General features: G+C 45.2%; 1 protein-coding gene across 2 annotated transcripts in view; it reads right to left on the bottom strand.

Annotated features, from left to right (window-relative positions):
- The window catches only part of LOC119451033 (uncharacterized), a 28,257-nt gene extending 18,227 nt beyond the window's left edge, over window positions 1–10,030 (bottom strand). Inside the window, exon 1 of one of the 2 annotated variants that reach the window (XM_037714463.2) lies at window positions 9,745–10,030. In XM_037714463.2, coding sequence (XP_037570391.1) covers window positions 9,745–9,869 — 125 coding nt within the window. In that variant the 5' untranslated portion in view covers window positions 9,870–10,030. The remainder of the gene's footprint in view (window positions 1–9,744) is intronic. The other variant, XM_037714464.2, reaches the window with a different exon arrangement.
- Window positions 10,031–13,958: the final 3,928 nt, after the last annotated feature.

Raw genomic sequence — 13,958 nt, 5'->3', positions numbered from 1 at the left:
AAAAGCAACAAAACGATAATTATAACACAAATGGCAAGAATGGATTTTTGAAGATTAGCTAAAGCAGAACAGCAGTGAAAAACAGAACAGAACAGCAGTCAAAAACAAGCAGGAAACAACTTAAGATGGCATTACTAAAGAAAGAAAAGAAAAACATCTTAGAGCCCTGCGTCACTTGACAAATCTCCGAACACTCTTGTAGAATTCCAGCACCCTCCTAGGACGGCAGCAAACAGTGTACAACAACACAAATGAGAGGTCATGCACAGTGGTAAAACTGCATACGCACTGTAAATCACAAGTGTTAAAAAAATTGCGCCAGAAACAATTTCACGATGACTGTCGACAGTAATGCGTTAGCATTGAGTCAATATAGCGACGCATCGTATTGCCACCATCGAAATAAGTTTTATATGAAGCGTGTACTGCAGTGGGATTTCTCTATTGTTCTTCTTAAAGGGACACCAAATGGAAAAATGATTTCTTCTGTATCAGTAGATTACCCTTCCACAATACCGAAAGCACCACCCTTACCACGAGAAGCCACTTGGTAAGCCAGAAAGAAACTAAAAACACAGAGGCAAGTGGCAACGCCATGGATTTTGATAGCATCTTTTAGGCCCCAATAAATTCTTTAGCAATAAAGATTGACTACATTGTGTTCTAAAGAAGCACAAGACTGAATATGGCAAGTTTTGCAAACTTTTACTGAGCCAACGTGGCCCAAATAGGAAAAATTACTTAAGTCGTGACGTCACACTGAAATGCTGACGTCGGGGTTACCCACGCTGACATCATCGAAGAGTGGCACACACCCAAGTTGGCATCAAACAAGTTTGTTGGAACAGACAGAAGTCGGAGACAGCGGTACTACCGAGTCGCATGACAGGTTCATTGAAGAGCGGCACACATGTACAAATTGCCGCATACTCTGTGACCCATGTTGGTTGGTTTCACCCGAGCACAGCAGCCCGATGCGCTACTCTTTTGACCACCCAGTGATAGGCAGGAAAATAGTTGGATAGCCCCCAAAGAGTGCACCCTAGGAATACTAAAGATGCACATATCGATACCTACGTAAAGTGAAGCTTTTATCAATCAAATGCTTTGCGATCGTTCATATTCTTCGTGCAGTGTTTTTGCAGCACGGTGATTAGGTGCCGGCCCGACAAGACGCAGAGGCTCCCTCTACGGGACCCCCATGATTGTCTGTGGAATCGGCCCACAACGGTAAAGGAGGCACAAAACACTTCGCTTTAATAAATGCATTATGCACTTGGAGGTGTATACTTGTTGCAGTGGGGATATATTTATGTACCATTTGTTGTTTCCCTGCCTGCATAATTCCGCAGAGAACAGAGTGAGCCACAGACATCTGTAGAAGCAATGCACATGATGCTACACACAAGCCGATTCGTTTTACGAATGCTGTCCAGTGTATTAGCTATTTGACAGCAACCATGGTCAGCAATGTTCGAAAGGGTCCACGAAGAATGCTTCGCTTTAAAACACATATAGCGGGCAGCACACATTGCAGCCTTTTTATAGACAAAATATGTAAGCAATGACAAGGGGCCCTGGTGGCCAGAAGTAATGTGAAAGAAACACAGCAAGGACTAGCAGCTGCAAACCCTCCTCCCCCCACTTTTCATTCCAAAAGCGTAAGCTGAAATTGGATCCGGTAGGCTTAAATGATAAGACCATTATGCAGCATTGAAGGAAAATTAAAAAGGTTGCTTTCGATGAGACTCACTTCTCGCACCTTGCATGTACACTTTTCAAGCCTAAATGAGTATAAGTCAGCCAGTGGCAATAAAAATGATATTGGAGTGGACATTATGAAGTTAGGAAATTTGCAGGTGCAAGTTGGAATATGCTAGCGCAAGACAGGGGTAATTGGAAATCGCAGGGAGAGGCCTTCATCCTGCAGTGGACATAAAAATATAGGCTGATGATGATTATGAAAAAATTTACTAGAGGTCCCTTATGCTACAACTAAGACTACTTGAAGGCGAAAGCCTGAGTGCCACTAACTCAGTGATGCAACAACCACTTTCTTGCCGAGTCAGTTTCACTCCGAACCCATATTTTGCAGTCAATTTTGCAAGTCATCCTTATTTCACCAAATTCTGACCGTGACTGAGCACTTATTTTTGCAGAGTCATCGTCACTCTGAAGCCATATTATGCAGTCATCTTTGCAAGTCATCCTTTATTCACCAAACTCAGACCGACTCAGCACTTTTTTGCTGAGTCATCACTCTGAAACCACAATTTAACGGCACTTTTGTAAGTGAAGTTTTTTGCAAGTCACCCTTCCTATGATTCACCAAACTCGAACCGTGACTCGGCACTTTATTTTTGCTGAGTCACTTTCACTTCAACAATCAAATCTCACTTTTTCCAAGTAACTCCCCCACTCCATAACCCCTTGATTCACTCTTAATTTGCACTTGATTCACTCAATTCATTTATCAATTCTCAGTTATCAATTTTTTGTACATATTTTTTACCGATTCATTTTGTCAAATTTTTGGCTCCACTTTTTCAAGGTCACCTCAAAATGAGACGTATAAGGCCTTAGCATACAGACAACAATTTCATCCTCTGTGATCTACAGATCCTGATCATAGATGGTGTTTTGCTTGTATTCCTGTTAATCATGCATTTCCTTAAATTTTGTTCTCCAATCCTGTTTTGACCTGGTTTGGAATATTTTATGTACTCCTCTGATATCTTGCTGCGCAAGATGCATCATTTGTAAATAGAAAAAATGCTTAACCTTGCACTCGGTCGTGCAACGCTTGAAAGAGCGAAGGTAGGCGATCCTAGCCCAGCATTTTCCGGAAGTGCACGCGAACTTTTCATCTTATTATTCATGATGATGATAATTTCTTATCGTGCGTCTTGAACTTACGGCCTTCGCTGCGTGTTGCATAGTGCAGCTTAAAAACGCGACACTGCGTTCCAGCCGACCGGCTCAATGAATGCGTCTCTCTCGCTCTCATAGCGCGCTTCACCTCGCAGAGCATGAGTGTACGAACGCGCCAGCTGTGGAAGAAGACGACGACGCTCGAATGCAATCATATGGTTCGCATAAATGCATGTTCTGCAAGCGTGGCTGTATAGCCTAGTGGTTATGACGCTCGGCTACAATGTACGCGGGTTCAAATCCCGCCTTGGCAAGAAAGTTTATTTTATTGTCTTTCTTGGTAGTTTCTTGATATGCACCACAAATTACAGCCGACTTAAACAGCTTCGCTGTTTAAATAAAATATACTATTCATAGCATGCACCAAGGGCTTGGGAAAGCCAAAGCAGCAGCTGGAGCCGAAAACTGGGCAAAATGGAACAGGCTTCACCTCCGGCTAAAAATCATGAAGCCAAATCAGATGTAGCATTTTCTCAAGTGCGGTGCATGCTGGTGGCCAACAATGACAGCAACTCACAAGTTTAATTTTTCAAAACTCTCTAAAAACCAAAGAAACGAACCGTTGTGAAAGTGAAGTCTCCAAACTATAAAGCAACAAGTGTTCCTTGCAGAAGTCACTGTTCAGACATGTTAAATGCCTTTGATAAAATTCATCTTATTCCCATATATGTACCAGGAATGAAAGAGCTAAACTGTACAGACCACTCACAACATCAGCAATATATGGGACTACTATGCAAGCAATAAAATTAAATATGCAAGCACGAGTCATACAAAAGAACAAAAGTCATACAAAAGAACAAAAAGCTGGACGAGGTTCTTGTGATCCAGTGATGGTGAACGGCACAGACTATAGGGCAAGAAAGACTGACTGAGCAAAATATTAAATCGGTGCGTAAACACACAATTACCATGAATACATGTGCTGACTAGCTAGCACATGTATCTGCACAAAGCAGTTCCAAGTGCACTATGGAACTGAAGTTACAGAGGTGCCAAAGTCGCTTCCTGGAGTACTGAAGAAGCGTCAGCAACTGGAAGGTGAGCTAACTGGTCTTGGAAACCACATGTTACATGTTCTCAGCACATTTGAGGCTACCCTGACTTTAAGAAAACAGTGCAATCATTTTAGTCTGCATAGCATATTGCAGGACACCTCCGATACCATTGCTTGCCTTCTGTGTGCAGCCAAATGCTCGAATTCCCACAAGTTGGGCTAGTTGTGCTTGCTATTCACAGTAAAGGCGAAAATACTGCACATATGTAGCAAAGTGCAGCTTTGTAAACCAAAAAAAAAGTATCGTCCAACACTATGCAGTCTCTCCATTGATCTTGCATCAACGAGAAGTGAAAATGCGAGTCCGTGTGTAATGCAGTGCTCAGGTAGTGCAGTTTCTGATTAACAATATTGCTACACACAAGTCCAGTAACAGGTTTAAAACTTAAGCCATGCACCATACTGCTTCATTCGAAGCAGAGCGATCCCTTCAATGTCCTCTCTTCTTTTCCTTGGAATATCACAATGCTTAATAGGTTACTACACTTGCCACCCCTCCACTTCCATCAAGAAAACTGGCTCACAGGACAAAATTTTGCCATTCTTTGTGTGAGCGGGGAAAACATAGGTTCTGCACTTTCCACCTTGTTCAGCAATAGCACTTAGACAAAATGTCACTGGCCTTAACTGTTTCTCAACATGACCAAGTATCAAGAATCATGGCAAAAATTTGTGACTACTGTGACACACAATGCGTGCACCAAACTAAAACAGGGTCTCCAACAAGTAAGGACTTAGGTTGGTGTTTGCAGGATGAAACTAATGATTTGGTTGTGTAGCATAACCGAACAAGCTCAGTGACGTGCCTGTTCAAACAAAGCCATACGTTTGTTTCAGATTCAGCAGCCTCAAAGCCCAGAAAGGACTTCTGGAGGAGCTTCTTGAGTGATTTCTACACCTACCCTCCCCCCCCCCCACCCCCTATTTGGGAAGCACCTCACCAAAACAAGAATCGTGGATAAACACCTGTCTATGATATTGATGATTATATACAACGAAAAGAATGAACAACATAGAGCACTTACAGTATTTTTTACATTTGGCATATTAGCTGAAGAGCAGAGGCTGGGGTCATTGTGGTAACAGTGTCAAACGACATTCCACCGAGTCAACGTGGGCACTGAGATGCTGACAGTCGGCATTCCAACAAGAGGGCACATTTTTATTCTACCCAAGCGACTTGCCTGTGACGTCACTGTGAAGCCGTCTTCAGAGGCACGTGTCATTCAAGGTATGGACTAATTGCTGAAAAATGGGGGCATGCTTATTCAGCAAGCTGCCCAAGCCGACCTCATCCAAGAGACTGCTAATTACCAACACCCCATGTTGTGCGTCATGCCAACCGATCAAGTCAGTCAAGTGGTGGTTGGGAATATTGGCGAGCAGCTTTCCTTCTCGCAGCTTGTGTTCACCCCTCCCAGTCATCGCTGGGACAATGGGTTTGGTGCACTCGCTTTCCACGATTGATCATCTCAGGGGCAGTGCGGGTGCTCGGTGTGGATCTTCTCCGCCTCAGAGGTGGTGTTTTGTGACAGCTACAGGCCATCGGATTGGCCGACATTGACTTGTTTCCGTAACAAGCGATCTAAGGAAGACGGAGGTTATTAAAGGAGTCATCATGTGTGCCAGCAGGTGTGTTCCTACAAAATGATTTAGCATGCTCACACAGAACGATGTAGCTGCGGGGTACGATGCTGGTATGTACTGTGCTCTGTGCTTCTGCCAGTACGAGCACGCCTTTACCTGCTTTTAAGTTTGCCTTAATGTACACCCGTGAGCAAAAGTATACGGACAACAGGGTCACTGAAAAACAATTTCTTCATAATTAACAAGCATAAACTGGAATTAATTGGTACACTGAAAAGTTCGCAATGCCAAGTTTGCACTGCAGTCCTCAATTTCAAGTTGCGTTCACAGGCAGAGGAGGTTCACAGGCTCACGCGTGTACCTATGTAAATGAAACCCCTGTTCGTACCTTCAACCTGTCGACATCGCAACTCCTCACCAAGTTAGCAACTCCCGTCAATGCACGACGGGATGGCCAGCTTAGCCTCCGCGTGACACCCCAGTAGCATAGGCTAGAGCATGATCATGGTGGAAGAATACAAGAGGTCTATGAACTGCGCGGTGGTGCTGTGGAGAGATCGTCTCCACAGCCCGCTACTGTTTCTGGTGCTCAGCCGTGGGATGGCACGAGTAGTGTAAAAGGCGGGCCCCATCTTTTACACTGAGCTAATGGGACAATGAAAGCACACGGTCGTTCTGTACACACTTTCCCAGCAATGTGTGAAGCTTTTTAGTATAAAATGGGGGGGGGGGGGGAATGCTTTGTCACGCGTTGTAATACAGGGTAAAAAGTCGTGCAAGGAAAAAACTTGTTTTCGTTTTTTGCGCCAGAAGACGATCATCTGTACATTACATGCAATCCCACGGAAAAATCTATTCATTCAGTCAACAGACTACTCAGAGAAGTATTTCCAGCACCAAGTCATGTGCAATAAATGGACAGTGCAGCATATACTGTTACAATGTGTAAAGGTATTTTCTTACTACACCAATAAAATGTTCTTGTATGTGCATGTTTTGCAGCTTTCTTTGTAGTGTCTGCCACTGGGTGCATATGCAAATGCTCATGTTATCCCTGCTCAGTGGACGCCTGTACTCTTATAGGTGCCCCCAAAACAATCAAGTGATTTAGTGGTTTGAGGTCATTGCAGCGATTCATGTAAGCTCAATTCAAACACTATTGATGCTACTTCTGTTATTGTGAATACACTCTTTGGCATGGATAAGGAAAATGCCTGAATGGGCTAATTTCATTGCTACATGTGCACAACTTCGTAAAGACACGCTCACCCTCGTAGAAACTGCGTAAGCATGATTGCACTCGTCCATGTTTTTTACTGTGTCCCTGTTTTGTTTGCGCATAACCATTTCCTTTGCAAGTATGAACCAACTCGCCCAGCAGAAGTTTTAATGATTAAGAAAGTTGGACGCAAACATGGTTAGAGAAAATGAAAATTCACGACTTGATTGATTGACATGCATTTAATTATTCATTACTAAAGAAGTCATTTGAGCCAATGCCTGATAGAACAGCGAATGCAGGTTTCTCAGCATGCAGGTGTTCCAATCTACACGATAATACAGAATAGACAAAGGGAATAATACTGAAAATCATAAATGCTCCTTCAAAGTATTTAAGCTGCGGGAGCCGATGAAATTGGCTCGTACAATCCCTCAAAAAAAAAAAAAAAAGACATCTCCACATTAACAATTGAACAAAGCACTTTGCTTCATTTTGCAGCAGCAGAAAATCCCGTCGGAGGGTATGTGTGGGTACCCTCTGTCACGCCTGGGTACGTGTGGCATCTGCATGTAATACCCGTGCTAAGTAGGCAAAGTAAAGTGCACTTTGAGCGAGTGCACTTCAGCACGCTGAGTGTCACTTTGGCGGTGCGCTGCTACACGAGAAAGAAAAGTGTTCTTTCAAACTGATGGCCATGGCGACCAGGAGTCCGACGGGAAAGCACATATTTGTTAATATAAAAATGTGTGCCCAAAAACAGCTTATTATTGTTAGAAACAACATTTACAATCCTCCTTTACAAGTGCCGGCAACTTGACCAGCAACAGTCAAAACGACTCGATCCGCCAAACTGTGCAGCCATTACCCGGCGTGATCGTGAATAGTCCGAGAGCTACAGTAGTTTTTTGCTGTTCTTGTTTTTTTTCGCGGTGTGGCGAATTTTATTATCTTGTAACGTTAGCAATTTAAAACAATGTTATTAACAATTACTCCTGACTCTTCTTTTGATGATACTTTATTTTTTACCCATTGCTACCGAGGCTAGACACTTCGACGCAGCGAAGTGAGTTCGCCGAACACATTCGCTGCCGATAGCGTTCTGCAGCGAGTGTCACTAAGCATTCCCGTGTGGCAGCCTGCGAATGGCACTAGCCGCAAAGTGCACTCGCTCAAAGTGCACTTTGCCCGTGTGGCACGGGTATAACATGATATGTGCAAGAATGAGTCTTTCTGCAATTCTCCAGCACTGTCATGACACTAAGGGTCTAGCATAGGCATTCGGCTGCTTTGAATTTGTGTTTCTAGCTTCATTTTGTGATCGTCGTTATTACAACAGGGGGTAATTTAATGTTACAAACTGCCGAGTGGGGCAGCCACCTAGATACCTGTTTTTTGATGACCATTTATACGTACCGACATTCGCTTCACTGTCTTTCTCAGCATAAACAGCCCATTACCGGCACTCAAAAAGCACAAGAACAAGCTTTGGAAGACATTTTATTACTCGTTATACTTGGGCATGCTTTCCTAATGCACATACGCCAAGTTAGCAGGACTCCCGACCGATAGCCCCGCTCTCCCACGCCGACTCTGTCCCAGAAAGCATACATTAGCGAGTGTTCTCTCGCTTGGAGGCTAGTTCACACACGTCTCATTCTTCCACTGTGAGGCAACCCTTTGTGTGATGCCAGACATCGAGACCACTGTACCCAAACGACAATGCTGATATTGGCAAGAAGCATTTTAGAATCACTTCACTGTACCTTATAATTTGTTCCATACAAATATTATGTATATATATATATATATATATATATATATATACAGGCACGTGCATATTTCACTTAAAATGTTCGAAAAACAGTTTTGCATTTACCGCTGTGCTGCCCTTGCTTAAATTTCACAGACAGATCACATTTAATTGCCTCGTTTTTAAGAAAAAATTGAAATTTTCCTTCATTTATGGGAGTGCAAGCTGCTGCTGCAACAGGTAGCACACAAGGGTTTTTTAGCCACGTTCCTGCTCTCTTGAGTTCACGTGTCACGTGCCGGGCAAAAAAGGATGTTCCACATCCACCCACCATGTTTCGGAGTGGCGCTGGCTCACCCTCCCCAAGACTAGATCTAGTAAACATAAATACCCAAGTTAGTGGACGGATTGATAACAGTCGCCATAGCACAATTAGTAGTGCAACACACGTGTAATGCAGAGGTTGTGGGTTCGGCTCCCACCGGTGGCAGGTTATTTTTCTGTCAACTTTCATTTTTCTTTTCTACATTTCAATTTAAATGACAGCTAATTTCCCTGACGCTTGCCTTGGCTTCATTGTCTGTTGGCTTTATATGGATGGTTATGTATATATTATCGAGGTGCAAGTATATTACGTCGTCAAACGGAGGCCTCAGGAGTGCACCTGAGAAGATAATGAAATGGGAGGATCAAAGCTGGAACACGGCCGCTGTGCAACGAAAACGGCGTGATCCGGCCCGGCACCACAGGTCGAGGGCAGTTGTCGGCTTCGAAAAAGTGCCAGGAACGCCGTCGCCCGTTGACGCGTCCCATCCTCGAGAGGTAGCGCCGGGTCCGCAGCCTCGGCGAGCCCCCAAACCATGCATTGAAGTGAAGGTAACATATGCTTCGAAAAACAACCGTGGAATATTAACGGCCATGGGCAGCTAGGAATTTTGGCATTTGAGCGTGAACACACCAATCGAACACAAGGGAACCTCATGCTAACTGCAACTCTGGGGAGGATGGAAGCGTATGGTTGGCAGGCGCTGAATTAACCATCCGATCCTGCGTCAAAAACCCGGTAAGTGGGTGCGCTGTCCACTGCGGCAAAGACGGCCGTTCCATGTGGCCTCGGTAACCATGCATGCAACCCCGCGCGCCTAGAGTCACCATCGCGCGCAGCCGGCCGCGAGTTGTAACCGCTAAGTGACCCACCTCACCGGAGTCGCATTGCTGTGAAACGGGTCAATTCTGACCGTCACTCTCTTGAAGGGCTCCAGGTGCAATGCTTTTGCTGCTTGACCGACGGCCTGCCGCAGAACCCTCACAGTGGTGGACATGACGGCAAAGCAAGCATGGGCGGCTACGAAGAAAAACAAACAGTCAATGGTGTTTTGCGCTCACCCAGCGGTCAAGAGTGCGCATCAGTTTTTTCCGCTGCTAGAGTTTCGTAAAGTCGGAATCGCACTCGAGTACGGCGGCCCGTAGCTCGAGTAATAGGCTAGGTACTCTAGTAGAGAAGGGAAACTGTACCTTCCACAGTGGTACTAGGGTGGCTAGAATGTAGGAGGTGTGAAAAGCGGCCGCCGAAACCGGTTCCCAAAGCGCGCCGATGCCGCTTGGGGCGCTTCACGCACAGGCGCGGGTAACCTCGCGCTGGCGGCATACGAACGAGCGCGCGCTGCTCACCGCAAAAGTCTCTCAGGCTGTGTGGCGGTCGCCCATTTTCGGTGAAAACCTTTTTATATTGAACCAATGTAAAGGACATGGCACCTAAGCCATTTAACATCGGCATATAGTCTCACTTCTGAAAACAATTCTCGAGAAGGCATACGAGCGACACTCGACGCCAACTGTATATTGCGGTTACTCACGGCAGAACTGCAGGCTTGTTACGACACGTTGGGATTACTGGAAGGCTTATTACTTTTAGCATGCCAAATTCCTTCATTAACGAGCAGAAACGTCGGTACAAGAGCCTCGTTTCGCTGCTCCGAACGCATAATCTTTTGCGAGTGGCAGCTTAAATTATCGCTTGGCGTTCAATTATCGGTTTCCAAACGTAGCAGTTTCAGCGGCCTACAGTCACTCATTAACGTAGACTAGTCACGCATTAAGAGCATAAAAACTTGCATTTGTCATGAAGCTTGTGACTTGACAATTGCCCCCAGCAACAGAAATTGAGCACACATTTTTTTTTTTTTTTTTTTTACTAAAACAACTTTATTTTCATACATGGGAGTACTCGTCAAGCTGTTTGTCCGCTCTTGGAATAGCGCGGGTCCATTTGTCGAACAGCTCCCTACACGTGGGAGCTCGAAAAAGTGAAACCTTCTCTGCTGCTGACGATTTATAATATCCGGTGTTGCACCCAGGCACAAAGCACCATCTCTGGGTCTTTTTTCTTGGTGGCATCTTCAGGAATTTCAGAGGGACCTAGCGCAAGCAGCGATTCACGACATACTAGTAATGCAGCGACTGTTAGCGACGAGAATCACAGCACACCTGAACCAAACAAAGCGGACCGTGCCGCTCGCTACCCGCGGCACTGCCATCAGCGCTCCTAGCGGCATCGGCGCACCGAGGGACCCTCTCCTAGGGTGCCTCGATGCCCAGCGCCGCCGTCCAGGGTGGAGACAACCCGCTGGCGCCGCCATATTGTGTCACACGAGCTGAGACTCAGCTACGCTTGCGTTCATAAAGTGTTACTCGCGGCGCGCTTCCAAGTGCTTTGCCTTGATGAGGATTTTTTTATCGGTGTCCCATCTGCATATCTTTATAACCAATAGCCGTTAACTCGTCGAAGGTCGAAGACGTAAATGTATGGCGCCGGGAACATGCCCCAAGTTGCCTAATTCAATCACATTTAATATGCCGTGTGTAAGTTTAAAATACGCACTATTTTTTTTTTTTTTTTTTGCGCTTCGATGCTTGGTATAGAAGGTTTGCGACCCCCTGTGTGTGGAAGTTTGTCTTTTTCGCTGTTGTATTTTGGTTTACACGTCACGCCTCCTTTACCGTAGCCAGCCACTCGCGCACGGCGGTTAGTTTCCCTTGCGTTGCGCGTGCTCTTCGCGTTCGTTGCAATTATTTGACGATATCTACGCGCAATTTTGCTTTTTTTGCCCACAAATCTGTGTGCTGACAGGATTAAGCTGGTGTAAAAATAACTGCGATGTGAAAATAAGGTTTAGTTAGTGCTGTAGAGAAAAATGTAACGTAACTTGTCTGTGTCAATCTTGCGTAGTACACACAAGAAATCAAACGATGCACAAAATACATTTACTTATAATGTCTAGTACAATCAATCATGAAAGATATATGTACATGAAAAATTATATGTACTGTGTGGCGCCTGAAGGTTATGTTTAAAGACGAGATAAAAAAATTAATTCGCAAGGTAGGCTCGACACACAATTCGGGATAGAGTTTTTTTTAATTATTCATTACATGGGGGGGGGGGGGGGGTTCAAGTGAGTACATCAACCTTATTACACACAATATAAATCGAAAACAAGAATGCAAACAAGAAAACGCAACCGCGGGTAATATTAATCAAGATATCCAGCCAGAATACATACATCAGCTACCATCGAATACGTCGCATCAGCCAAACACATCGATGGCGAGTACAGAACATTTCATAAATAACCATTAGAACACTGATAACTACATTGAAAAAATAAACAACACTGCATACATATCACGTACAAAAACCGTAAATGAAACTAAGACAGTCAAATACAGATTAGCAATGTTTTTCACTTCGAAAATATAGTCCATGATGATGTAGGGCTGTTGACTTTAACAGACGGCGCCCATCCTGTCGATTTCCCTCGTACTGGTCCTCTTCAAAGTGTTTATAAGTACAGTTAAACAACAAAAGTGATTATTGATATGAAAAGTTGCCTTGTAAATACAGAGAACCCATTACAGTGCTTAAAAATAAATTTTAACAGAAGCAATGCTGTATTACCTCACTTCACACGTTTCGAAGAAATGCACAGGCTACAACAGACACCATGCCAGAAAGCGCCGAAACTTTTTGGTCCCATGATGCCCCTTAACTCTACTACACCTGGGCTTATACCGTGCACAGGCATTTAAAGACCGTCACAGTACCCACTACGATCGGGAATGAGCACGAATGACCATCGGCTTACGATCACCACGCTACAAATATGTACAAGTCTAAAAATCTGCTATGTAACGTAACACCCTGAGGTCCGCAAGATATCTCCTGAGAATAGAGAAAATCACAATGCTTCGCTTGCCACGTACACAACAGCCGCTCTCCCCAGAAGAAGCACTGCGTTCTTTAGTCCCAAATAACCAGTAGCGAAAAAAGAAACTTAGGGAAAAAAAAAGAAACAAGAGACACACGATGTGTGCTTCCCGTGAAAAAGTAAAATAGGTGGTTTACATGACGATTTGTAGCTAATATAAGGCTATTTCGCGGCGAAGCATTTTCGTCAGTTCTTAAAATAGGGGTACTACTCGCATAGACTGCGCCGATCAAAACGGCAAAGCCTATGCGACGCGCGCTCGCAAACAATAGGCTACTCAGCATCGGTGCAGTGCTTAGTTCGTGAGCGAACGTAGATACGTGAGCGAGGATCAGAGAATACTTTCTTATTTAAATGAAAAACACGGTGCGGTAGTCTAAACATTCTTGACACTTACCTCGCAAATGCAGGAGTTATCCGTTGCCTTCCAGTGATCGCGCTTTACTTGGGCTTTCCATCTCTTCCGTCGCTCTGGGTCCCGGGGGAAGCGAAAACAACGCAGTCCTTTACGCGTCGATCCGGCGCACTTGGGAACACAACAGCCCGTCATGTCGACACGATGCACTTGATAGCTTGTCAGTCATGCGGCTGAACACTGTCTAGCAAGTAGAAGCGTCCGCGAAGCATCCGCGCGCACTGTGCCTCGAACTCAGCACCGGCACCAAGCAATCGCAACGGCTCGCTGTGACACAATATGGCGTCGCAGCGAGAAAGCGGCGGCGCGGGGGCGGTCAAAGGTTGGCACCACCCTGAACGGCGGCGCTGGCATCGAGGCACTCTACCCTCTCCGGCACGCGAAAAGCGCCGCGCTTTTCACACCTCCCCATTCTAGCCACCCTAGTTCAGGTGTGCTGTGATTCTCGTCGCTAACAGTCGCTGCATTACTAGTATGTCGTGAATTGCTGCTTGCGCTAGGTCCCTCTGAAATTCCTGAAGATGCCACCAAGAAAAAAGACCCAGAGATGGTGCTTTGTGCCTGGGTGCAACACCGGATATTATAAATCGTCAGCAGCAGAGAAGGTTTCACTTTTTCGAGCTCCCACGTGTAGGGAGCTGTTCGACAAATGGACCCGCGCTATGGGCGTCTTGCGCTGGAGTTTGAGGTATAGTAGCGGCGCCTGGTGGCGGTGAAAAACGTCATCT

This window comes from Dermacentor silvarum, chromosome 4, assembly GCF_013339745.2.
Source record: "Dermacentor silvarum isolate Dsil-2018 chromosome 4, BIME_Dsil_1.4, whole genome shotgun sequence".
Lineage (NCBI taxonomy): Eukaryota > Metazoa > Arthropoda > Arachnida > Ixodida > Ixodidae > Dermacentor > Dermacentor silvarum.
This window is presented reverse-complemented; position numbering and strand designations above follow the sequence as displayed.